Source organism: Myotis davidii, unplaced genomic scaffold (assembly GCF_000327345.1).
Source record: "Myotis davidii unplaced genomic scaffold, ASM32734v1 scaffold125, whole genome shotgun sequence".
NCBI lineage: Eukaryota > Metazoa > Chordata > Mammalia > Chiroptera > Vespertilionidae > Myotis > Myotis davidii.
The window spans coordinates 811,364-835,998 of NW_006299390.1; the positions used below are offsets into that span (position 1 = coordinate 811,364).

The 24,635-nt window shown below is 39.4% G+C and overlaps 1 protein-coding gene across 1 annotated transcript in view; it reads right to left on the reverse strand.

Moving 5' to 3' along the window:
* Positions 1-24,635, reverse strand: part of SLC26A4 (solute carrier family 26 (anion exchanger), member 4) — a 52,298-nt gene that overhangs the window by 16,333 nt on the left and 11,330 nt on the right. Inside the window, exons 5-14 of the mRNA XM_006774938.2 lie at positions 21,144-21,254; positions 19,125-19,309; positions 18,343-18,507; positions 12,269-12,421; positions 12,083-12,165; positions 8,810-8,957; positions 7,552-7,665; positions 3,347-3,424; positions 3,115-3,210; positions 1,343-1,449 (exon numbers count right to left, since the gene is read on the reverse strand). Coding sequence (XP_006775001.1) covers positions 1,343-1,449; positions 3,115-3,210; positions 3,347-3,424; positions 7,552-7,665; positions 8,810-8,957; positions 12,083-12,165; positions 12,269-12,421; positions 18,343-18,507; positions 19,125-19,309; positions 21,144-21,254 — 1,240 coding nt within the window. The remainder of the gene's footprint in view (positions 1-1,342; positions 1,450-3,114; positions 3,211-3,346; positions 3,425-7,551; positions 7,666-8,809; positions 8,958-12,082; positions 12,166-12,268; positions 12,422-18,342; positions 18,508-19,124; positions 19,310-21,143; positions 21,255-24,635) is intronic.

Genomic DNA, 24,635 nt, shown 5'->3' on the forward strand with positions numbered 1-24,635 from the left:
GGGTCCTTTCCAATGTGCTCTCTGGACCAGCCTTATAATTACTGGAAATTAAATACTGTGGAGGATACTGCATTCTGTTGGCTAAAAGCCTAGACAAACCTACTCAGCAGCTAAACTGTGCCACCCATTTCTCCTCGGCTAACTGCGCTGTGCTGAGTTTTAACCTCAAGCTCATAAATGATACAGCCTCTCTCCACAAAACCCTCTCTCCCGCTCACAGCCACCCTGAAGTAAACGCTGAGGCATACAGAGGAGAGGCAGCCTCTGGTAAGGACAGCTCCTGAGTTACTACGCAGAAGCAAGCAGGGCACTTTGGGAGCTTTGAACTCCTGGGGGCCCTTGGGCACCATGTAAGGGCACCGAGGCAGTAAACAGCCTTTTGCAGGTTCCAACATGCCAGTGGAGGAAGAAGGGAGAGAACTGGTTGGTGAAACAGGAAAGTGGACTTAGGCTAAACTGAAAACGTCTGTGATGATGGTTTTCCAGGATTTTTATTCCTTCGCCACCCAAGCACAGGCAGAGAAGGGGCCAGAAGTCTAGAAAGATAACGTGGGAGGAGGGAGAGAAGCTGTTTCCCCGCTCTCTTCAGACAATTTCATAGACCCAAGAGCGCTCACACCAAATGCCTCTCAAGAGTCAAAACAAAAGCAACAATAATCATGCCCCTTGAGGTGGCCTCCCATGTGATTTCCCATTAAACGGTGTCTCTGCCGCTTTTCACTCTGAAGATGATCTAATTATGTTTTCTTCATATAATTGTGTGGCTTATGGGGCACAGATTTGAATACATTTTGGCTGCAATGAACTGTTTTAAAGTCTCCTGGGTTACATAACTCTGGGTTGCTAGCTTCAAAAGAAACGAATTAAAGTACATGGAGCAGCTATCCTGTCCTGAGCCTGAGCCCAGTGCCTCACAGACTTCATCTCATTTTAAAAAGAAACTGCAAAGCAACCTCGGTCTTTTGCTGAATCGATTACCTTTTGGCCTTACCATGACTAAGAGGAGAGCACCAGCGTTAGAGTTTGTGACTGAGTGTATGGATTATGGGGTGAGATCCACCTGGGTTCAAGTCCTGGTCCTGCCTCTTACTACCTATGAGATCTTAAGGAACGTTCTTAACCTGCTGAGCTTCAACTTTCTTACCTGTAGGATGAAAACAATATCACCTAGGCACAGGACTTTTTTGAAGATTAAATATATTAATATGTGTAGAGCACTCTCTATGTGCTTGCACACACTATATAGTAACTATTATAAAAGGGAGTTGTTTATCAAAATGGTATACGAAATCTCAAGGTGGGTTGTTCTTTAGATAGGTAACCTGGGTCGTATATTACTCACAACTGAATTCTCAGGACCACCGTCAGTAATCCAAATATAAGGCCAGCTAGTAAACCGAGGTCCAGCCCCAGGATGATGGACACTATGCATGTAAACACCCAGATAACCTAGAAAAAATAGAAATAAAAAGGACTATATTAATTTATCCTGTACCATCAGGTGAGGGATTACATGTAAAAATAATGAGATCAGTAATACCTTAACCAATAAAGAAATTAAAAAAAAATAATGAGATCAATTGTCCATGAAGAAATTATAGTTGACCCTTAAACAACACAGGTTTGAACTGCGTGCGTCCACTATACATGTGTTGTTGCTTTTTTGTGTGTTTTTTCAGTAAGACCTATAAATGTATTTTTCTTATGCTTTTATGCATAACATTTTCTTTTCTCTAGCTTGCTTTTTTGTCAGAGTACATATATAATACATATAGCATACAAACTTTGTGTTAATCAACTATTTATGTTATTGGTAATGCTGGTCAGCAGTAAGCTATTAGTAGTTAAGTTTTGTGGGGGCGGTAGGGAGGGGAGGGGGTCAAAAGTTATATGTTGAGCCCGGCTGGCGTGGCTCAGTGGTTGAGCATCAACCTATGAACAGGAGGAGGTCATAGTTCACTTCCTGGTCAGGGCACATGCCTGGGTTGTGGGCTCGATCCCCAGTGGGGGACAGCCAATCAATGATTCTCTCTCATTATTGATGTTTCTATCTCTCTCTCCCTCTCCCTTCCTCTCTGAAATCAATAAAACATACTTGTATATATATATATATAAATATTAAAGTTACATGTGGAGTTTTGACTGCGTAGGGAGGGGGTCAGAGCCTCAACCCTCACACTATTCAAGGGTCAACTGTACAGCTTTTTTTGATATTCTGATTTCATTTCATATTTAAATGGAAGTAGAAATGGAAACTGGCATATAGACCAACTCTCCTATTTAAATTTTTAAATTTCATTTTAGAATAGGTAATGTATTAACATGTTCAAAATGACATTAATATAAAGAGTGTGTACTAAAAAATCTTATTTGCACACATCTCCCCTCTCCACCCATGTCCATCCTCCCTCCCTGTTTGTATTCTCTTTGATTTCTCTCTCTGAGTGTCTGGGTGTGTACAACACACATGCACACTTTCACCAGCATGTCTTTTTGAAAGTACAAGTAAATATGACTATAAAGCATGTTTTGTTTTTCCCATCTTTTAATGTGTTATACACACTCTTCTATTCTGCACTGGTCATTTTTTTTTTCACTTAACGATTTGCTTTGGAGGCCTTTCCATACTGATATATAGAGGGTTTTCTCATTCCTTTCATCTGTTCCAGTTTAAATTAGAGCATAACTCTAAAGAATTTTATTTCTGATTTTTTCTCATCCCTCAGAACAGTTGTGGAGGTTACTTTGGTCAGAATTATTATCAACATGGGTTTTTGTATTTTTGCTTTGCTTCATGCTTTGTTTTGTTTGTCCTTCTAAATTAGAGGGTTTGTTGTTTGTTTGGTTTGGGGTTTTAGAAGGCAAACTGTATATGAATGGGATTCTTGCTGGAAATGGATCTTCCCAGGGATACAGGACCTTAAAAAACATAGTTCAGGTGGAAGATGTGAAAGCTTTGGTTATCTACCCAACTTTACTGCCCTCGGGCTCCCAAAATGCAAGTAAGACTTAGAAGATAAGGGGACATAATGATATGCAGGAAGCAAATAAGAACCAAATCTATATTTTTTTTTAAGAACCAAATCTTATTTCAGAGAAAAGTGGGCGACTTACAGCATCAATCTTGTTCTGCCTCCATAGACGAGGAACATCACACACTTGCATAAACATCCCTTTCAGGTTGGCAATTACAACAGCTGCCAAGACCGACTGCCAAGAGAGACAGAGAAGGCTGTGTTACTCAGGGGAATGGTTTTCCATGTGATGATTTATAAATCTCCTGTGATTTATCTGCTGGCAGAGGAGAGAAATTATGCAATGAGTGTACTGAGAAGCAGGGTTATACCTTCTGCAAGGGTTCCAGCAGCTTCCCCAAGGCAAGGATGGCGATCATCACAACCCCAGCCGAGATGATGCCAGCAATCTGAAAGACACACATCTCCCATCAGCAGCGTTCTCCCTTCTCCCTCATGTCTCCCAGCGTGCTGGCTGTGTGCATCATAGAGCCCATTCCCACATGCACTTGATGCTCCTGACCTCCCCCTTCTGCTCATACTATTGAGAGAAATAAGAATTACTTGCTAAAACTCTACAAGACTGAAGAAAAATGGAAATCATATATATATAGCAGCTATGGCAGGGAAATGAAAGAAACTGTGGAGACTGAGTCTGCTAAATAAAGCCAGTTTGACCTGGATTTCATCTGGATATATTAGACCTCTAGTTTTAGGATCAATTCAGGAGGCCATACTTCTAATTATTTGCCCTCTCAGGAAACAGGGACCGTTCTCCTTCCCAACAATAGATTATGGTGATGTTTTGTGGAAGTAAATTCTCAGGGAATTTACTGATTCTTCTGCATTATTGAATCAGCAGCCATAATAAAAAGTCTGTTAACATCATACCTGTAGCACATCTTTGCCACCAAAGTTTCAGACAAGATAAATTTGCCTGTCTTATTGCAAACTCAAAATGTAACACAAGCCCAGCCGGTGTGGCTCAGTGGTTGAGCATCAACCTATGAACCAGGAGGTCATGGTTCGATTGCCAGTCAAAGCATATGATTTTCTCTCATCATTGATGTTTCTCTCTCTCTCCGTTTCCCTTCCTCTTTGAAATAAATTATATATATATGTTTTAATTTATTTATTTTTTAATGCCACAGGAGCCTACTGAGAGGTGGGACCATGTCTCCTGCTTTCTCTAACGGTTTTGCAGATGTAGGCTCAGAACTTTGCATCCCAGTAGCCAGAGTGATGACGGACGATAGCAGGGGTAAAGAAAGCTTCAGAAACTTTACCTTTGCTGGCAAAAATAGCTCTCCTAAGATCCATAAATAGTTAGGAGAGAGGATGAGGGGGTGGGACCTATTCTCTGGTTTGATCAGATGACCACTGAATTCTCTGTTCAGCTGGGGCATGGCCAAGGTGAAGACTAGAAGCTCTGAAACAAAGGAGAAAAGGAAACAGGAAACCAGAAAGCAAAGCAATCAGAGAGGAAGCAACAGGAAAGGTTGTGTTGGGCACAAGTACTGCTGGTGTAAGATGTTTGAGTTAAAGGAGACAGATACAAAACTTAAGGAAAGTTCACAGTCATATTTATTCATATCACCTAGCAAATTGATCATTCATATTCAGAATATAGCTAGGTCAGCTTGAGGCAATATTATGTATATGATGTACTAATCACACCTCCAGATTCCTAGTACCTTGGGGAACTTTCCTATCTCCTATCTAAGCAGAGAAGCTAATATCCTCCATTCCTCCCATTCTCCCTTCCCTTTTTCCATGCAATTACTTAACCAGTATTTATTGTCTTATCATGAGCAACTTGCATCTCATTGTGGATGTAGGGCTCTGTGAATTGGTGAGAGATATGGAGGTTGGGGGACAGCCAGCTGCCCAACTAATGCCAGGTGGGTGGCCACCTACTCACCAACAATATGTAATAATAAGGCCCTAATTCTAGGGATCAAGACTAATTTTATTACTACATTGAAATCTGTGAGGGGGTCGATTACTTGTACTTAATTTAATTGAGGTTGTTTTGTGGGAAATGCTGTAGATTTTGTATCTATGAGCAGATTCAATTATTAGAAAATGAATTATTCTGTTAAGTGAGAAGGTAGTCAGAGCTAGAGAACAGTTTGTAATTAGATTCCTTTTTTGTGTGAATCAGTAGTAATCACAGGGGGGTGACAGAAAGAACAGGTTGCAATGTTGAGCTCTTCTGCAATCTGTAGATGTACAGAAACAGTTAATGTCCCCTAACACTCATTCTTCTGTTCATTCATTCAGCAAATATATGCTGGGTGCTTCTTCTGTGACAGGATAATAATATGTATCATAAGTACTAAGACACTGTTCTTATCTTGAGGAGTTAATGACTGGAACCATGAGCATTTACAAGTACATATGTGCCAGGACTCTTCAAACATTTCCCCATTTAATCCTCATAGCATCCCTATGTGGTAGATATAATAATTGTGCCCATTCTATAGTTGCTGAAACTGAGGCTCGAATGTAAAAGAAAACATGAGAAGCCACACAAAGGAAGACTTGCTGGTGTATTTAGTCATGAGTCCCTTGATTTCAGTCCAGGCACTTAGACTTTTAACTCCAGAACTTAGCTTACATTTCAGTAATTAAATATCAAGACATTTCTATGCTTGTTTCATTCTTCAATACTGAAATGCTGGCATCCGTTTCTTCTAAATGTAATACACACCCATGTGTGGCAGGGGGGTATTAGCTTACCAAAACACCATTATCCCCAAACCCTCTGCCAAGGAGTCATTTTACATGGGCATTCTTCCTGGGCAGCCGGCCTGTATCTCATCGGAACCAGGAGGTAACAGCAGGACAGAGGACATCAGCAGTTGGGCATCTGCCTATACCTGCTTACAGCCATGTGACTGGAGAGCTTGTCAACGCCCCATCTCGAATGAAAGCAGCAGAGGCTCTTGCTGCTGACAGCTCCCCACTGACCATGGGTGTGGCTTTGGAAATCACCTCTGACCTCTTCCCCTTTGGCCCCCTGGCTACACCCCAGGTAGGAGCTGTCTTGTTTTACTTGCTTCCTCAGAGCTAGAAATGTTCGCAAAAAAAAAAAAAAAAAGTCAACTCAATTTTACCAAGAAAATTATAAAAATTAAAATTGCTCAACAAGAGCTAAGAAATTGGAAGAGGCCCATTCTCCCAACCCTGTCGCAACGACCCATTATAAATGGGTACGGGGCATCACGGGCACTTTGGGGACAATTGGCGCTCTCCCTGGGCAAGCCACTGGTGGAGTCATTCGCTTTGTCAGTTATTCTCTCTTATGCTTATTTGCGGCGTCTCCGCCTTAATAAAACCCTCTGTGCAGACTCTGTGGGTGTGTGCGTGTGCATGTGTATGTGTGTGTATCATTCACTTTGGATTTGTTGTTCTCCTTTACAGTCTCAATGTGTGTGCGTGTGCAGGTGTATGTGTGTGTACCACTCACTTTGGATTTGTTGTTCTCCTTTACAGTCTCAATGTGTGTGCGTGTGCAGGTGTATGTGTGTGTATCATTCACTTTGGATTTGTTGTTCTCCTTTACAGTCTCAAGGTGTGTGGTGTGCATGCGTATGTGTGTGTATCATTCACTTTGGATTTGTTGTTCTCCTTTACAGTCTCAAGGTGTGTGGTGTGCATGCGTATGTGTGTGTATCATTCACTTTGGATTTGTTGTTCTCCTTTACAGTCTCAATGTACTCTTTACTCTTAAATAAGAGCTCTTTCTGTGTTGGGAGGAGAAAACCCTTTAGGCATAACAGAAGCACGATTCCTGAGCCTGCCCCTGGCCCCCAACCACTGGATTTGGCATCTCTGACTCCATGTTTGACCTTTGAGAATGGCTCCTCAGTTTTCGGGACAATTAAAGGAGGGGCGGGCCAGAGATGAACTGGGATGCAGGTTTTGGGGTCACCTTGTGAAGGCAACAACTTAAGAACACATATAAAAGGCAAGATTAAATCCACACTCAGAACTTCAGGGAAGAACATCTTACTCAGGAAGAAATGTCAGGATGTTTCAGCAAAAATATTCTTGGCTGTCAACCTGTCATTCCCTGGGACCAAGGCCTCTGGAGGAAGTTCCTGATCCTTGTGGAGGAAAGGTAAACAAACACTTCTAATTTTTCTGAAAATATAATAACGCCCTAAGCCATGAATGTGCTTTTACTAGACCTTCTCTTTCTCCAGATAGCACATCGATAAGAATCAGCATTCCTCCTGACTGGTCCTTTGTCAATTGTTATTGAAAAGCGGGTAAGTGTAACTGTCGGCCAGCTGAGCACTGACACGAAGAGATTGGGGAATGGCTGCTCAGAAAACCACAAATGTTGTTGTTTAAAAGGTTTTTGGTGAGGAGGTGAAACAAGGCAGCCCGGAGTAATCAGATCAGGAAGCACTGCCTCTCTCCTCTCAAAGGCTAATTGTCCTGCTCAGTTCTTGTGCAAGCCGCTCTGAGCCGCGGTTCCAACGCATTCTTTGCGGTGGATGGATATTTCCACGCTGTTCTTCCCTACCTGTGTCTTTCCTCCCGTGCTCTCCTGGACAGCTGTGCGGGACAGGGCGGTGGTAGCCACGAAACACGAGAAGAACCCGGAGAAGATGTTGCTAATCCCAAAGGCAATGAATTCCTAAGGGAAAGAACAGATGACAGTGATGCCGCAGATATAATCTTTTCAAGCCCCAAAGCCATTTAAGGAAGAAGATTAAGAAAGCAAATTTGCAAACCCATCCTGCCTGACAGTGCCAATTTAATTTTTGCCATGGAAGGTGCTTAGGGACCGGAACAACATCAGGAGTTTGGGGTCCTTAGAGCCTAGAAGAGGCCTCACTGCTCTCATCATTTTTAAGGCTGATGAGGAGCAGTAACTGATGTTTTGCTAAAATGCTTATTTCACTGCCTGGTGAGTGGCATATCTGCTATAACTCTCACAGAAAACATTTTTCTGCTCTCACATAAAGTGTTATTTCTGTGGATGAATACTTGCTATGAAGCATATTATGGCTAGGAGAGCTATTATTCTGCTTGATTACTAATCTTTTAACTGCTGTAATTGCTATGCTGTGTTTTCAGGAACATACCATAACTGAGGATTTGTGAGCTCACCTGGCAATGTATCAGATGCCTACAAAAATTGTCCTGTGTACATTAATTAACAGTGAACCATCTCAATTTAAAGTGGCCACAGCTATTATTAAAAGTGTTTGTTGCACTGTTTTGCCACCAATAAAAAAATATTACCAGGAGATGTGGGACTACATGACAAATTCTTATTCTGACCTAATATGTTAACTTTGAATGATATTTAGGACCTGACAGAATGAACTCTTTTAGAATTCTGATTACTTCAACTGATTTCTTAAAACTAAAGTGATGCAGTGTGCATATTTTTAAAGTCATTTCAAATTAGGATTCAAGTCACACAAGAGGGAATCCAACTCAATATAAGACTGGTAGAAGAAACCAATCTCTTCTTTAGCAGACAACAAAATCTTTCCCATTTATTTATTTTTCTTATTTTCAGCCCTAGAAAACCAATTCAGGCCTGGCCAGTGTGGTTCAGTGGTTGAGCATCAACCTATGAACCAGTAGGTTAAAGTTCTCATTCAGGTCACATGCCTGGGGTTGCAGGCTCCATCTCCAGTAGGGGGCATGCAGGAGGCAACTGATCAATGATTCTCTCTCATCAATGCCATTTCTATCTCTCTCTCCCTCTCCCTTCCTTTCTGAAATCAATTATACATATAACCAGTTCAGCAAAAGGGTGACCATACCTGGTTCCCATCGATGGCATAATCATACTTGATGGCGTATACTTTTCCTACAGACACTGCAATAGCGTAAGCCACCACAGCAATGGAAAACGATGCAGCCAGCATCTCAGAAAACAAGTTCACAGGTGGCAGTGCAGGAGGCAAGAACCTAGTGAGAAAGTGCGGTGAATATTTGACCGTAATTCTCTCTTCCCACCTTGACAAATGCTGATCAACCCAGCCACAAACTAGACAAGAAAGTACTTGATCCAAGAGGGCAAAAGCACATGAGTATAAGTGGTAGCATCCGCTTTTATAATTTTTAGTCAGAAGTTGGTGTCATCTCATTGGCTGATTTCTTTGTCCCCAACTGAGAGTCTACAAATGCCACCTTACCTGTACCTCTGATATGAAAAAAACTGTGATGGTTGGTTCTTTAATATCATACAATCCTATGCCATGCTTGCACACATTAGTGTTTCTCCTTACACAATTTCACCTTAAAGATCTTTGCATTTCAACAATATATACTAGCCATGAAATGAGATTTACCCTGTGTGGAGGGATGTTTATTAAAGAAATAAAGAATATAAGAATAAAGTGGAAAATCCATATCTTAAAGGCCAGGATATTTAAAATCTTCTTGAGTTCAAAAAAGAGTAAATTTATGTAATTATCAGAATGCTTCGTAGTCACAATGACTAACATATCCCAATGATGGTGGTGAGGTCAAATGACTACTGTTTTACAAAACCAGAGCTTTTCTACAAATCATATAAAGAGAAAAACCCCACAAGTTTATAATCATGTGGTTGTTTCCAAATATGAAAATGTGGGTGATGACCTTCATGGACCTATCTCTTGACGACTATTCACATGGTCTAATTCCAGGGATCCTAGAAAGAAAAACCTCCCCTACCTATTTCACTATGCCTGAGGTTTCTTTAATAGGAAGTTACATTTTCCCTCTATAATTAGAGGGATGTGGTAAAGTGAAAATAAGATTCTCATAGACATGAGGTTCTTATGTGGATTTATTGGGGACCAAGTGGTCCTAACGTATGGTTGATCGTCAACAGGATAAAAGAAAACTGCCTCACTTTTACTCCCTTATTGGACGATTGACAGGAGCCTGAATAACAAGGTGGGTTAGCCTGGCCTTTCTTTTTGCTGTCATCGTACTCATCTTTAACGCTCTACTTCTTTTGCTCTTTTCCAATCTCTTCACTCCACCCTTTCTTTTTCAGTTTTGTTAATGTCTTTAGACTTGTTTCTGTGCAATCCTGTTAGATCAGGCAACAATGTCCTTTCTGGTGGCTTGTTTATTAACAGTATAGGCTTGGGTATTTTATTCCTTTAACAAATATTTTCTGGGATCCTATAGGTAGGAGGTAGGTACTGTGCTAGGAAGACAGAGTAAGATAAATGGGCTCACTGCCTTGAGGAGGAGCCTGCAGTCCATGGGGCCAGGCAGGCTGGGTTACCTAACCACTCACTCCAGGTGGTCTGTTAGAGGACTCTCGTGACTAAACCCAAGAGCAAGAGACTAAAGATCCATTCTCAGGGGGAGAGCAGCCAGGAAAGCTCTGGATAGGGAAGGAAAGGATGACGTAGGGCTGTGGTTGGCAAACTGCGGCTTGCGAGCCACATGCGGCTCTTTGGCCCCTTGAGTGTGGCTCTTCCTAAGCCTTAGGAGTACCCTAATTAAGTTAATAACAATGTACCCACCTATATAGTTTAAGTTTAAAAAATTTGGTTCTCAAATGAAATTTCAATTGTTGTACTGTTGATATTTGGCTCTGTTGACTAATGAGTTTGCCAACCACTGATAGGCCAACAGAAATGAGTTTCCCATATTAATTAATGAAACGGGGGTTTATGGGTTGAGGGATTTTCTGTGGACCCCCTCTAAGTGTTTCATCTTGGCAAGTCCGACAAAAGGGATCTATAATATATTTTTATGTGGTTGTTTTTAACTACTTAAACCATCTAATTGTTCTGGTGAAAATGCTCTAACTCAAGTAGCCACACTGTATCTTCTATTTCATTCCGTTCAGCGCGAGGATTTACTATCAACATGTTAATACTCTAAGGCAGAGCTTCCCAAATATAGCTGGTCATAAGAAGCACTGGACGTGCCTTTGAAAAACATCGATTCTGAGGCCCCTTCTCTGGAAAGCCTGATTTAATGCGTTTGGGGTGGGAACCAGGAATCTTTGTTAACAAGGATCTCACGTGATTCTCCCAAAAAGGTAAGTCTGAGAAACATTAGAATGGAAAATATGTTAATTAAGCCCATTGTAGCCAGTTGTAAATTTTCAAATATTTTTTAAACAGATATTAGAAGGAAAACGAGATGATCAAATGCAAAGGCAGCAGTTCCCTGTGGAACAAGCGCTGGGACTCCCCTAGCCCGAGAACTTTCTATTAAGAGCATGGAGACACACAGACTGGGACAAGGGCCCTCAGCTAGCACTAAGGGGACTTAGTGGTTATATAAGAGGAAGGCTCATCACAAATGCTGTAAGTTAATGTTCCAAATCTAATAAACATTTGGGCTTCTTTTTTAAAATGCCATATGATAAAATTATAGTGCAGGGCACTTGGTCCACTCTTCGAATTTTATGAGAGATCTCATTAGCATTTCACAACAAGCTCGAGCTGAAGTTTCAGTAGTTGTCATTACCCTTGTTTTATAGAAGAACACTCCCCCCCTCTCCCCCGCTCCCCTGCCTCCAAGGCTATGAACTAGTTGGTGTTAGAGATGGACAAAAGATCTTAGTTTTTTCCTTTTCTAATTCACCAAACATAGATAAAACTTCCTTTGCAGATTATGCATTTTATTGAGAGGACCAAATGACATAAATATTACCTAAAATTGATTAAATGAAACGGTAGAGTATTTAGATCAGATGTCCCTGATTCCTTAAGCAGACTGTCCTCAGTTCAAAAAAAAAAAAATAGAACGTTACTATTCATGATTCTATTTATATTATACATATGAGTTTAAATCAGGAGTCTGGTGGTAACTGTACACGTCTTACCACTTTTTAAGAATACGAAGGACAAAGAGAGACCATAATTCAGGCTGCTTTTAAACAAATGGACTGAACTTCATCTACATAAATATTGTTTATCTGATAGTTTGCACAAATGGGTATTTCTTTAAGATCATACACAAATAGGACTATTGAAGGAGCACCAATGAAATGAAGCTTGTAATAAAAGGTTTCATTTAAATAGAAAGTACTGCCTCAATAAATTAGTATTGCCTAAGAGGAATGCCATACTCACCCCCTTGGGATGGATTTAACAATGCCAGCATTGTAATTTTTTTCCAGGTTGGCTCCATATGAAATGGCAGTGGCAATTATTGTCTGAAATAAAACAAGAGGTTTTAAAAAAAATCCATTTGTTTTAGCAATTCCTTTCTTGTCGAACCAACTAATGCTGAATTTTCTAATTACATATTCTACTTACCACAATTACTTCAATAGGAATAGGGATCGGGATTTTGTGTCTAAATCGGTCATTTAATTCCTTAACTGCCATACAGATGATAATGGTGAGTAATCCAGCAATGAAATCAGCAAGATTGGTGTTACCAATATTTTGAAAAGTGTCAACCAGAGTCTGTAAAACAAAAAGATTTTATAGAGTACTCTTATGAAAAAATTATGATATCAAATAGCACTTAAAATTATGTAAAATCATAAAAATATGTTGACTAATTTAATGACAAAGATCATTAAATATATCTCAAGTTATTAATAATGGTTTACTTGGAGTAATAAAGCTATGGGTGATTTCTACTTTCTTATTTTTGCTATCTGTGTTTTTTACAATAAAATGAGATCTCTTAAAAGAAAAAAAAATGTCTTTTACTTGCAGGAAAACTTTTAAAGTTTGCATCTTAAAGTGGTTTTACAGTTGCTATTAACTGGCCTAATTTTTGCCATGTTGATATGGTACTGTTGAAACTAATGACTGATAAATCCAACAGTCCCACTTAGCTAGTATTTTAGGTAAAGGTCTTTCCTAAACCTGAATGATACAGGTTATAATAAAATGCCTGAAATACTTTATATGTAATTACATATGGACTGGCCTATTCATTATGGCCAAGAAAATCATCGAACTGATATATAGGTTAAGTACAAATTTTTGGAAATTAATTTGGTATTTAGTTCAAACTTTAAATGAACTAAATGACTTAAATAAAAGTAACTCTTTCCAAGTGGAGAGATAAGCTAGCTCAAGAAAAACTAGTTTTGCTTTGTAAATAGAAGGTTTCTGGGACTATAGGGATGTTAGCAAGGGAGGATCCCAGGAAAGAACACTAATATCTTTGTTACAGCAACTTCAGTCCTGAAGAAGGCTTGACTGTTTGAACAAGGCATTCATCAATTCTTTGAGACAAATAACCTTCCAGTGAAGATAAAGGGATGGAACATCTCATAGTTTATAACATGTACCTTATTTATTTCTACAGGTGAACTATACTTAAATGAATTATAATGACAATCTGACAGCAATTCCCTATTATGAACATTAAGTAATCTAGGAGTCATTTTTCCAGCAACTTCAACTCTCTGGAATACATTCAAGAGTAAAGGAGCACTGGCTGGTGTGTTCAGTGGTTAAAACACTGCCTCAGACACCAACGGGTTCCAGGTTCGATTCCCTGTCGAGGGCACATACCTGGGTTCTGGATTCAATCCCATCCCAGTCAGAGTGCATGTGAGTGGCAACCAATCGATGTGAAAAAGATGTTTTTCTCTCTCTCTTTCTCCCCCTTCCTTCCTCTCTTTCACTCTCTCTAAAAAAAAAAAAAATCAATGGAAAATGTCCTCCAGTGAGGATTAACAACAGCCAAAAAAAGGGAAAGGAATTGGTTGTCACAGAATAGTCATGGGGATGTAAAGAGACTATAGTCAATAATATTCTAGAGACTAGGGGACGTGCAGGATGAGTGCAGGATTTCTGGCGTGGTCACTTAAGTTATGTAATGTCTGGTCACTGGGTTGTACACCTGAAACTAATATAATGATGTATGTCAACTGTAATTGAAAATAAAAAATGATTTTTTAAAAAACAAGTAGAGAGTAAAGCAGCGTGGGGAGAAGCTGTAATACAGTGGGGCCTTGACTTATGAGTGTCCCGACTAAACGAGTTTTTTGAGATACCAGCTGTCTCTCGGCCGATTTTTTGCGTTGAGTTGGTAGAGTAATTTGAGTTAATGAGCAAACTCGTAAGTCAAGGCCCCACTGTACAAGCAAAATACCTTCCACCAAGTGCTTGAACTAGAGTGCAAGCATTTGACCTGGAGCAAGCCTCTTGGACTTTCACTCGGAGTATTTTACTCCTGCTTTAAACTCAATACTAACAAGTTTACTTTGTTTTCCAGAGTCAGTAAAAGAGACAGAAACACTGATAATAACAAAGTGAGGCAAATGATAGCAGATTGAAAAAGAAAAAATGGAGAAACTTCCAACAAGCAGACACTATAACTCAAGAACTTAGAGCATCTACCATAGGGGTAAACAGCCCTAAGTCCTGAGGTATTGCCTTCTGGCTCTTTACATAAGAATTTTCTGATGACGAATGACCTGCATGAATTCATGAGCTCAATAGAATATGCTGATTGTCTATATAATAAAGGTCTACTTTTGACTCAAGATGGAAAAATTCAAACTCAAAAACAATCAGGGTAATTATTCCAATCATACAAACATTTTCATCTTACAAAAATGATCACAAGACTCATTTAACCCAGGAGAGTCACTTAGGCCTTTGAATAAAAAGCACCTCTGGTGTATTAACAATGCAAGACAAGTTCCAAAAACCCAAACCAGTTTCTATTACACAATTGCATCAAATAAGGCATGTGAATATATGCGTCACCTATACAGTCAGAATCTCTTATGAAAAGTTCTACAATAGAAAGTTTAACCTACGTGGAAATAAAATTCACCCATATAAACCAAGGTAGTCAGATTGTGCCCAAAGATATAGAAGTGATGCTCTAAGAAAGCACCCGTGGTTAGAACATCACCCTAGGCACCAAAGGGTCCCAGGTTCGATTCCCTGCCAGTGGCACCCTGGCTGGTGTGCTCAGCAGTTAGAGTGATGGCCCATGAAAGGAAGGGTCATGGTTTCAATTCCCAGTCAAGGGCATGTACCTTGGAACTGACTGGGGTGTGTGCGGGAGGTAACCAATTGATGTGTCTCTTTCACACCAAAGTTTCTCTTTCTCACTCTCTCCCTCTTTCTCCCTCCCTTCCACTCTCTAAAAATCAATAGAAAAAATATTCTCCAGTGAGGATTAGAAAGAAAGAAAGAAAGAAAGAAAGAAAGAAAGAAAGAAAGAAAGAAAGAAAGAAAGAAAGAAAGAAAGAATTGAAAAATTAAATCTAATTTAGTTGGCTATTAAAATACTATCTAAAATATGTTTAAATATGGGTACACATATAATTCCATATCCCACCTAGTATTCTAATAATTCAAATCATGAAAATGAGCTTTTCAGTAATGGATAATATTTATCACATTTTCTACCATACTTGGAGAATTTTAGGACCATTTCATTTAGATAAGTTCTTCATTCTTACCTAGCATTACCTGTGTGTATGAAGTAATAAAAAATTATACCTAATATTACATATGAGGAAATTGTTTCAGTTAACTTTTGGAGCCAAATTTATTTCCAGAAATATCACAGACCTTTCATAATTACCCCTTGACATCAGGCATTTCTTGCTATCAGAACTTGTGCGTGTGTGTATGTATGTATATATATATATATTGACCCTTAAAGTGTTATTTTCTTTTTATCATAATGTCTTAAATTTTACATACTTAAATAGATTCAAAGTAATGACTCTGATCAAGCTTAGGGGTGGCTTTCAAAACTCCCGCCATCTAGGCAAAGTTTATCAATGTGGTTTTCCTCCTTGTTAGGAGAAAAATGGGGTAGGTAGCAGCCATTTAGTAAGTGTAAAGAAAGTCTTCCTTTGTCAATTGAGACAAACCATTCAGAGTGAATGGTAGAAAACATAGTCTCTCTTAAATAGACTCTGATTTACTTAGATAATTGAGTAGCTACATGGTAGCATGAAGAGTATTACTAATTCTGAATAATTTTTCTGCATCCTATACCCTATTCTGAATACTCTTTTCAGCATCTCTGGCATTTGTAAATTAATGTTTATATAAATATTTTTTCTTTCCCAATATTTCATCCTCCATTTTTTTGTATTCATTATTTCTTGGTGTGTGGGTTTGTGTTTTTGGTTTTTTTTATTTTTGTTTTGTTTTTGTGTGTGTGTGGGGTGGGGGGGGTCAATCCAAAATACAACCTTATAACAAAAGGACTGTTAACTACATTCTAAGGAAAGCATCTTCAACAATCTTAGTCTTTCTTGGAGGATTCCACTACCACTCTGCATTTGTGGAAGGATTCTTTCATGCATGATTGCAATTGGTAATGTCATAAGCAAAATTCTCTGTTCACGTACTGAGTGGCTCTTTCAACCCTTCTGCAATCATTTCCCGACATACTCATTCTTTCTTATCAAAAGAGGAGGCTTATAGTCACCACCACATAGTGATGGTTGAAATATCTTCATCCAACTTGGCTGACCTGGGAGGGATTCTTGCAAAATTCTACGACAGGTTGTAACCTGAGACTTCAAAAATAGTGTTCAAAAGAACATGTCAACTAATGATTGTGGTTGAGCTGAAAACTTTTTGACCTTGTTCTAGTGCTTCCTGATTACTTTTGTCCCTGTTGATCGCGGGATCCTTGGCATCAAGCTTCATCTTAAACAGAGTCCTAGGAGACCAGTTCCCTGTCTACAGAGGTCCAGATGACCAGGGTTAACCATTGGCCTAGGCCTCCTGTGATCTGTGTGGATACAGACCTAGCAATGTTCATACAAGGCAGTGAGTACACTCAATAAGGAGTATCTGGGTGGATCCAGTGGGTTTGCATAGGGAATGAACGATGCCTGGCATATGGTAGGTAGTCAATAAATACTTATTAATTGAATTAATGACAAAGAAGGAATAAGTGAATGGTTGATGGGGAAAATGTGATAGCAAGAAAAAGCAGGCTGTCTCAGGGACTGCAAAAGTGAGCCTGTCGGAGGTTTCAAATCAAACCAAGGACTTGGTAGGAAAAAAAAGCAACAATGACAAAAACAATCCTGAATCAAAAAACAGCCTGTGCTAACGCGTTCTAATAGACTGAAAGCCTGGGGGGTGGACAGTAAGCTCCATGAGGTCTATTATTGTCATGATAATGAAAATAATATTACTATGAGTTTTTACTATGTGCCAGATATTTTGCTAAGTGCTATACACAATTTTTCTTTTTCTAATCCTCACAACTCTAGTAGGTACTATTATTCCCATTTTACAATAGAGGACACTGAGGCTTAGAGAAATATAACATGCCCAAACTTACATGAGTAATAGGTGGTAGAACCAATACTACAAGCCAGGCTTATTGAAGTTCAACATCCATGATCTTAACTACTGTTATATTTCCTCCTCTATCACTGCTTAGCATAGTAACTGATCATAATAGGCACTGGATAATATTTGTTGAATGGATGGAGTAATGTGGGATGCTGGCATTACTGTTGTGAAATTGAGCAAATTCCTGACCACTTCACTAGTTTTTAGATATATACACATGGCCTTACATTGTTTTAGAAGCTAATACATGGATCATTGAAGGACTCCATTCTTAATGTTGACATGTTATTTTTGCATATCATTCCCCCCAAGCCAGGGTGACATCATGTTACTATTATCATCACTTTCAAGCATCAAAAACATGTCTTACATAGAACATATATTTAGATACAAGAACTTTTCAATCTAATTAGTGTGCTCTACATCCTTCTTTTGCATCTCTTTTGCATGTTGAATCATCTCTGAATCTAATGTTCCTTTTTATCTATAATTGCTCAGACATTTACATTATACATTTTATGGACTCTCAGAGTTAAAAAGGGCTTTAGAGATGCATGTCCAATAGTTTCATTTTACAAATAAAAAAATAAAAGAGCCTTGAGATGTGAAATAATAATTTCAATGTAACGACTTCTATCGAGTACTTGTTCTGTGCCGGCCTCTGGGCCAAAATGCTCCTCATTTATCTTTATTTAACTTAGTTGGTAGATACTGTCAGCCATTATCCTACATTATGTACCAGAGGTCACTTAGCTTGTCGGAGGCAAAGATGAGACTGGAACTCTAGTCTGTTGCCCCCCTGAGCAGTCCTAGCTTCACTGTACCATTTTGTTTTCATCAGTATTTTTAAGTGCAGTGACACTTCTGAAACCATTTTGACCAACTGAGAATAATGATTTGCAAAATCTGCCTTTTTCGATGTAACTCATGACTTTATTGTTTTTTTCAGAGAAGGACGCTTTCAGTGACTCCCAAAGTATGGCATGGAGGAACGTAGGCTCTACAGACTCAGGTTAAAGAGGAAAAGAGCACATTCTCAGTAAGCCATCCCTAGAGTAAGAAGAAACACTTACGTAGATAATGGAGAGAACTCCATTATAGTTCTTGGTTGAAACGTTGAGAATGATCTTTAGCTGCGAGACCAACACTTGGAAGGCAGCAGCTGTTGTGAATCCGCCAATCAAAGGGTCAGCCAAGTACCTCACTATGAATCCAATCTGCAAACCCCCAAACACCAACTAGAACAAGAAAAGGAAGAATGTTTAATTAAATGTTTGCCTGGGAGAAGAATCTACTCACTTGAACTATTAACAAATTAAACTTAACACCCAATTTAAACTCTGGTAACCTGCCTATAACAAAAATACTTGTAGAAACAAATCTGAATTTCTTAATGTCCCCCCCCATCACTCTAAAATGTGAAAAAAGTGAGTAATATTAACCTTGAACTATTTCTAGATATGTACTAAGAAGAGCAAAAAATATGTACCTATTCCTGTGATCTTTTGCAAAATAACAAGAAATGAGTTATTCTGACTACTGGACTGAAAATTAAAAGAATTGTTTAGAATGCACACCACTATGTTATGTTATCTGCACCAATAGGAATGCCTTCCTTCTATTGATATAATTGTTCCCCTTCCCTTTTTCATAAATACCCATTGCCTTCATCTCCTAATTGGAACATTAACTGGGCTTTTGCCTGAATCAATGCTTTTGGAATAGCTATTCTTATTGATCTCAGTAAATGATTGTTGCTTCTCACTTTGAAGGGTCTTTTATTTTTAGGTCATCAACAGTTAATTACTTCAAATAAAAATCCTGCCAATCTATATTTTACTTGTAAATCCATTACCTGTATGATTCCAACCAAAAGAGTAAGTGTGCTTGCAATCAATATTCTTGCTGCATCTCTAGCCCCATTGTCTATCATGGTAGCATTTGATATAGTTCCATTACTGCTGGGTATGAGAAATTTTTCATCCGGTGCCAGGCTCAGAACAACAGATCCCACCATCAAACTGACCACTGGGAAAGGTCCTGGGAGAGAAAGTCTCTATCAATTAATAATTATTAATTACAAGTGTTTAGGTTCAACATGTCATGTCTACATAGGATTAGAAAGATGTGTGAGATAATTAGCTGTGATTGGGAAAAATCTATATTGTTTGTTCATAAAAGAAGCTATAAAGCAAATGTTTTAAGGCATTCCAGGATCCAGAAACGAGCAAGAGAGAGACATGTAGATAGATAATTACAATACAGCTTTCTACGTGTACAGAAAGGGTGCCTAACCTATCCTTGTGTGACCTCCTTTGGTGGTGGTGTGGGGATGGGACGGGGGAGAGTTGTCAGGTAAAGTTTCCTGGCAGAGATGGCACAGAAGCTGAGTCTTTACTTGTTCCATCTTACTTTTGTACCTAGAGCATCCAGTGTTCCATTCTGTGGAGCTGAGTACCTTGATCAATACCACAGGGTTCAAGTCAGAATAGACACAGTACAGGGAAGGTATAGTTTCCCTTTTTCTCTTTTCAAGACAAATTATTTTTTTCATATATCAAATGCAGTCTGTACGAGTCTATGTTTAAAAAGTATTCCTTCTCTTCCAGCAACTTCTCCACTTACTGCTGATATGTTTGTCCATGAGGATGTTGACCCTACCCTTTAATCGTGGAAGGCTTTAACAACTGGGAGGGCCCAGTACCAAAATCCAGTAACCTGAAATGTCTACATGGGTAGAATACAAAAGAGAAAAAAATCAGCTTCTATGTTTCTTATCTCATCAAGCATTTGGTATTGATCAGTTCTCCCAGGTGAGGAAGTTCTTTCAATCAATAAAACCTCTTCCTGATCTCCTTACAGAGACAAAGCAATATGCCAGATACTGGGGGACATAAACTAAGGACGAGGATATGGGTTGGGGATATAGTGGACAGTTGTCGTTGTTTCATGAGGATTGCCCAGGTAGACATGTCTGGTCAGCGGATGGATGGATGTGCAAAATTACCTCAAGGGTAAACATCAAAGTAGTAGAGTAGCATTAAAACATTTACTTAGCAGAACATTCTAGCAAAAGAAAATTCAAATTTTAGGTACTGCAGGAAATAAACCTATTTTGAACCATACTAAGAAGGAAAGCCAAGCTTAGTTTCAAAATTGTTTTGGCACGATTCTGCCAGTCTTCCAATCTGACTGACTTAAAAATAAGTATGCTCTTTAATGAAATAATGAATATGTATTTGATGAACATAATTTAGTAAATGCTAAGCCAGTCTGGTAAAACAGTAAGTTCAAAGACCTCTTGAAGATTTTTATGGTCATTTTTTGTTATGGAAGAGAATGCTTTTGAAATATGGAGTCAAATCCTATCCTATATGATAAAAGGCTAATATGCAAATTGTCTCCTCAGGAGTTTGACCAGGAGTTCAACCACTCGCTATGATGTATGCTGACCACCAGGGGGCGGCACAGAATGAAGGAAGGCCCCAACCGGCAGCATGAAGGCTCCGATCGGCCCTGATCACCAGCCAGACCTAGGGACCCTACCCGTGCATGAATTTCATGCACCGGGCCTCTAGTTTATTATAATAAAAAAAACTAAACCATGCCAAAATATGAAGGTAGGCTGTAATTTTAATCATTTTTTCAATTTCTCTGCTTCATGAAAAAAGAGTTAACTATTAAGTAAACTGAAGGCAAAGTATTCTGAAAGCTAAGAAGAATCATTTGCATCTCTGAATAGAAAAAGCAGGCAGAGCACTAAAGGCCTATTTCCCTGGAAAACATTACCAAAGATATGGAAGCAAAATACACAGAATATGGCCAAACATATTAAACAGGAATAATACAAATTGTAGTATAGGTTTATAATTACCAACTGAGATGTGTCTTGATGTTCCGAAGATAAAGTATGTCAGGATAGGGAAAAAAGCAGAGTAGAGACCATATCCAACAGGAACTGCAGCTAGTAAAGCGTACGCCATACCTGAAAGTATATCCAAAGGGATTGAATTCGCAAACAAAAGGGACAGTATATTTCTACTGTACAAAGAAAGGCCTTCCGTAGAGTTCCCCAATTTGCAGCTTGTCCGGAGCTTTCCCTTACTGTGCGTGCAGTCTGTGGCGAGGCTAGTTTGCAGACCATGATTCAAATCTGCTGGGATAATGATTGCATCTACACAAATCAACAGCTCTAAAGAACTGACTCAGCTGATCAGTAATTGAATCACTCACTGATTACAGGAGTGGAAAAAGGAATCAAGTCAGCTGATGATTAAAAACTTGGTCATTCTTTTCAAAGGTTTATACCACCAGTTGTGCATTTAGGCAGTTTCACCTGAATTTCGTGTTTCTCTGTGTTCTGAGGGACACAGTCATTTTTGCTCTGCCCTATCTTGTTGGGGAACAGAAATTAGATTCAAACAAAGAAAAAAAAATGACAATTGTACAAAGTGGTAGGCAAGACAATGCCCCTGGGCTCTCCATTCAGACATCAACTTCTCCACTACACTAACCCAAGCAGTTCTGGGTGCATGAATGTCTTCTGGTCTGAAGAAATTTCAACCTATCCATGTACAGGAGAGGGGGGAAGCTGATAATGATGTGCTCTTTTCCTTGGTTAAATACTTCTTACATAGTCAGCACCTTTTAGTCCTTATTACCTTCCCATATTTCATTCACTTAAAGTGAAAAAAAAATAAAGCCCTTTATAAGAGTAAGAAAAAAAAGTGTGGGTACAACCTAAATATACTGGCCCATAGGTGCCCCAAAATTATGTTTTGAATAAATACCTCAAAATAAGGAAGTAGTTAACTAAATTATACTTTATAAACTATTATTCACTGAAATAAAATTGATGTGATGTATAGAAAACATTTACATGGACATATGTAAAGTATAAAAAAAGAAAAAAGTAGAATTCAAGTTAGTGCATATATATGCTCCCACTTTTGTAAAAATAAGCATGCACATCATATGCATAAAAATAATATGGCCCCAACTGGGTGGCTAAGTCCTTCTTAAACTTTCATTTCCCAAAACTTGGCTCAGCTGTTCTTACAGGCCTGAAAATGGGAACTCTTTCAGTTTTCATATAGTGTCCTACTTAGGCACAACTGCTATTTAGATATACCCTAATCAAATTAATTATAAAAGGATTTGGTAAGCCCAGCTGCTGTGGTTCAGTGGTTGAGCATCCACCCATGCACAAGGGGATTGCCAGTTCAATTTCTGATCAGGTCACATCCTTCTTATCCCTCAGGAGTCAAAGGATGTGTCCATCTCACACCTATGAGAGTCCACTGTGCACACAAGAACTTGTCTTCATTTAACTTAGGAAATGCACAGCCCCATCCCAGATTCCCAAGCACCTCTGTGATTTAAAACGTGGTTTACCAGGCCTGACTGGGCAGCTCAGCTGGTTAGAGCATTATCCTGATAAGCCAAGATTTCAGGTTTGATCCCCAGTCAGGGCACAAACAAGAATCAGCCAATGCCCTAGCTGGTTTGGCTCAGTGGATAGAGCATCAGCCTGCAGACTGAAGGGTCCCAGGTCAAGGGCTCATGCCTGGGTTGTGGGCTCAATCCCCAGTAGGGGGCATGCAGGAAGTAGCTGACCATTGATTCTCTCTCATCATTGATATTTCTATCTCTCTCTCCCTCTCTCTTCTTCTCTGAAATCAATAAAAAATATGTTTTTTTAAAAAAAGAATCAACCAATGCCCTCGCCAGTGTGGCTCAATGGTTGTGCATCACCCCCAACACTGGTCAGGACACATGCCTTGGTTATGGGCTCGCTCCCTGGTAAGGAGTGTGCAGGAGGAAGCCCATTGATGTTCTGCTCTCACATGGATGTTTCTCTTTCTCTCTCCCTCTCCCTCTCTAAAAATTAAATTTAAAAAATCAACCAATGAATGCATAAATAAGTGGAACAACAAATTGATCTCTCTCTCTCCCTCTCCCTCAAATTAATAAAAAACCAAAACCAAAAAACCATGGTTGACCAGACTGATACTCCACACTGGGACCACAAAACATCCTCCTTCTCTGTGGGAATCTACCTGGCCTGCCCTGAGTAATCTTAAGAGCTTCACAAGCAAATTTTGGCTCATGAATTGCTCAACAACTATTTCTAATTTCTGAAAAAGACGATTACTAAGCCATCTTTCTACATTCTTCCCCACCCCACCCCACCCCACTTCCCTCACGCGGCAAACTCAGACTTAACCTTTAGGGAAACACACCTCTGAGAACCTGCAGAAAGCCATTCCCAATCCCCTAAAGGCTGGTTGAGTGCACCTGTGTGCACTGCCTTAGCAGGTAATGGTACTTATCCCTACCACAGCCTTTACACCCAGTTGTTATCTATTTTTCCACTGAACTATGAGCTCCTTGTAAGCAAGTGGTGTATTTTATTCATGCCAGCACACCTAGTGCCTGGCACATAGTAGATGCTCCATAAAATTATAAAAAATAGATGAGATTTCTGTGTTCATGATCCTGGGGCTTTGTAGAATTGGGGGGAGGACAGAAGCAAGATTGGGGGTGGGAGACAGGAGAATGTTATTCACCAACTAGGCAATGGATTTGCAAGATGCTCACGGAAATGTTATACAAAGCCAGTTTTTTGTTGTGTGTGTGTGTTTTTTTTTAAAGTAATAACCACCTATGCTGGGACATTTTGCCAGAGATTAAAATAAGGGGATGGATTAAAAAGGAGGGGGAGGGGAACAGAAAAAACACTTATGTGTAGTTCAGGCTAAAATACGTCCTCCACTTTCCTTGAAGCCAGTTTCGAAGGGCAGGGTCAAGACCATGTGTGAGATGTAAAGTAACTTTACGGGCTGTAATTATCATTTAAAAATATATGGAAGCATAATAAAACAAGACAATAGAAAATATCAGAGTGCATCCGTGGTAGTGAGATATTATTTAACAAAATGAGCTATATGTGCACAGATTGTGATGTAATACATATTTGTTACTGTGAATTATGGTCAATAAAAGTTGGGAACCCACTGCTTAGGAAATAGGGCTGTAGTTGGGGCCATGCAGGGTGGGGAACATCCTGGCCCTGCCAAGGCATTAGGGGTGAGTTAATGAACTGTTTGACCAAATATAGCAGGCTAATTTTTAAGATGATAATTTTGTATGGCCCGTGAATGATGTTATAAATATCCAAATGGCCCTTGGCAGCGAAGAGGTTCCCCACCCCTGAGAGAAACAGCACAGTTTCCCAGAAAGAGAACTCTAAGGAAGAGGAGGAAGAAAGATGCAACTTCCTCCACTAAGAGGCTCTGGAGGAAAGATGATGCCTTCGAAGGTGAGCAAGCTCTTGGTACAGACCCATGGGAGCCAGGGGCGGGGG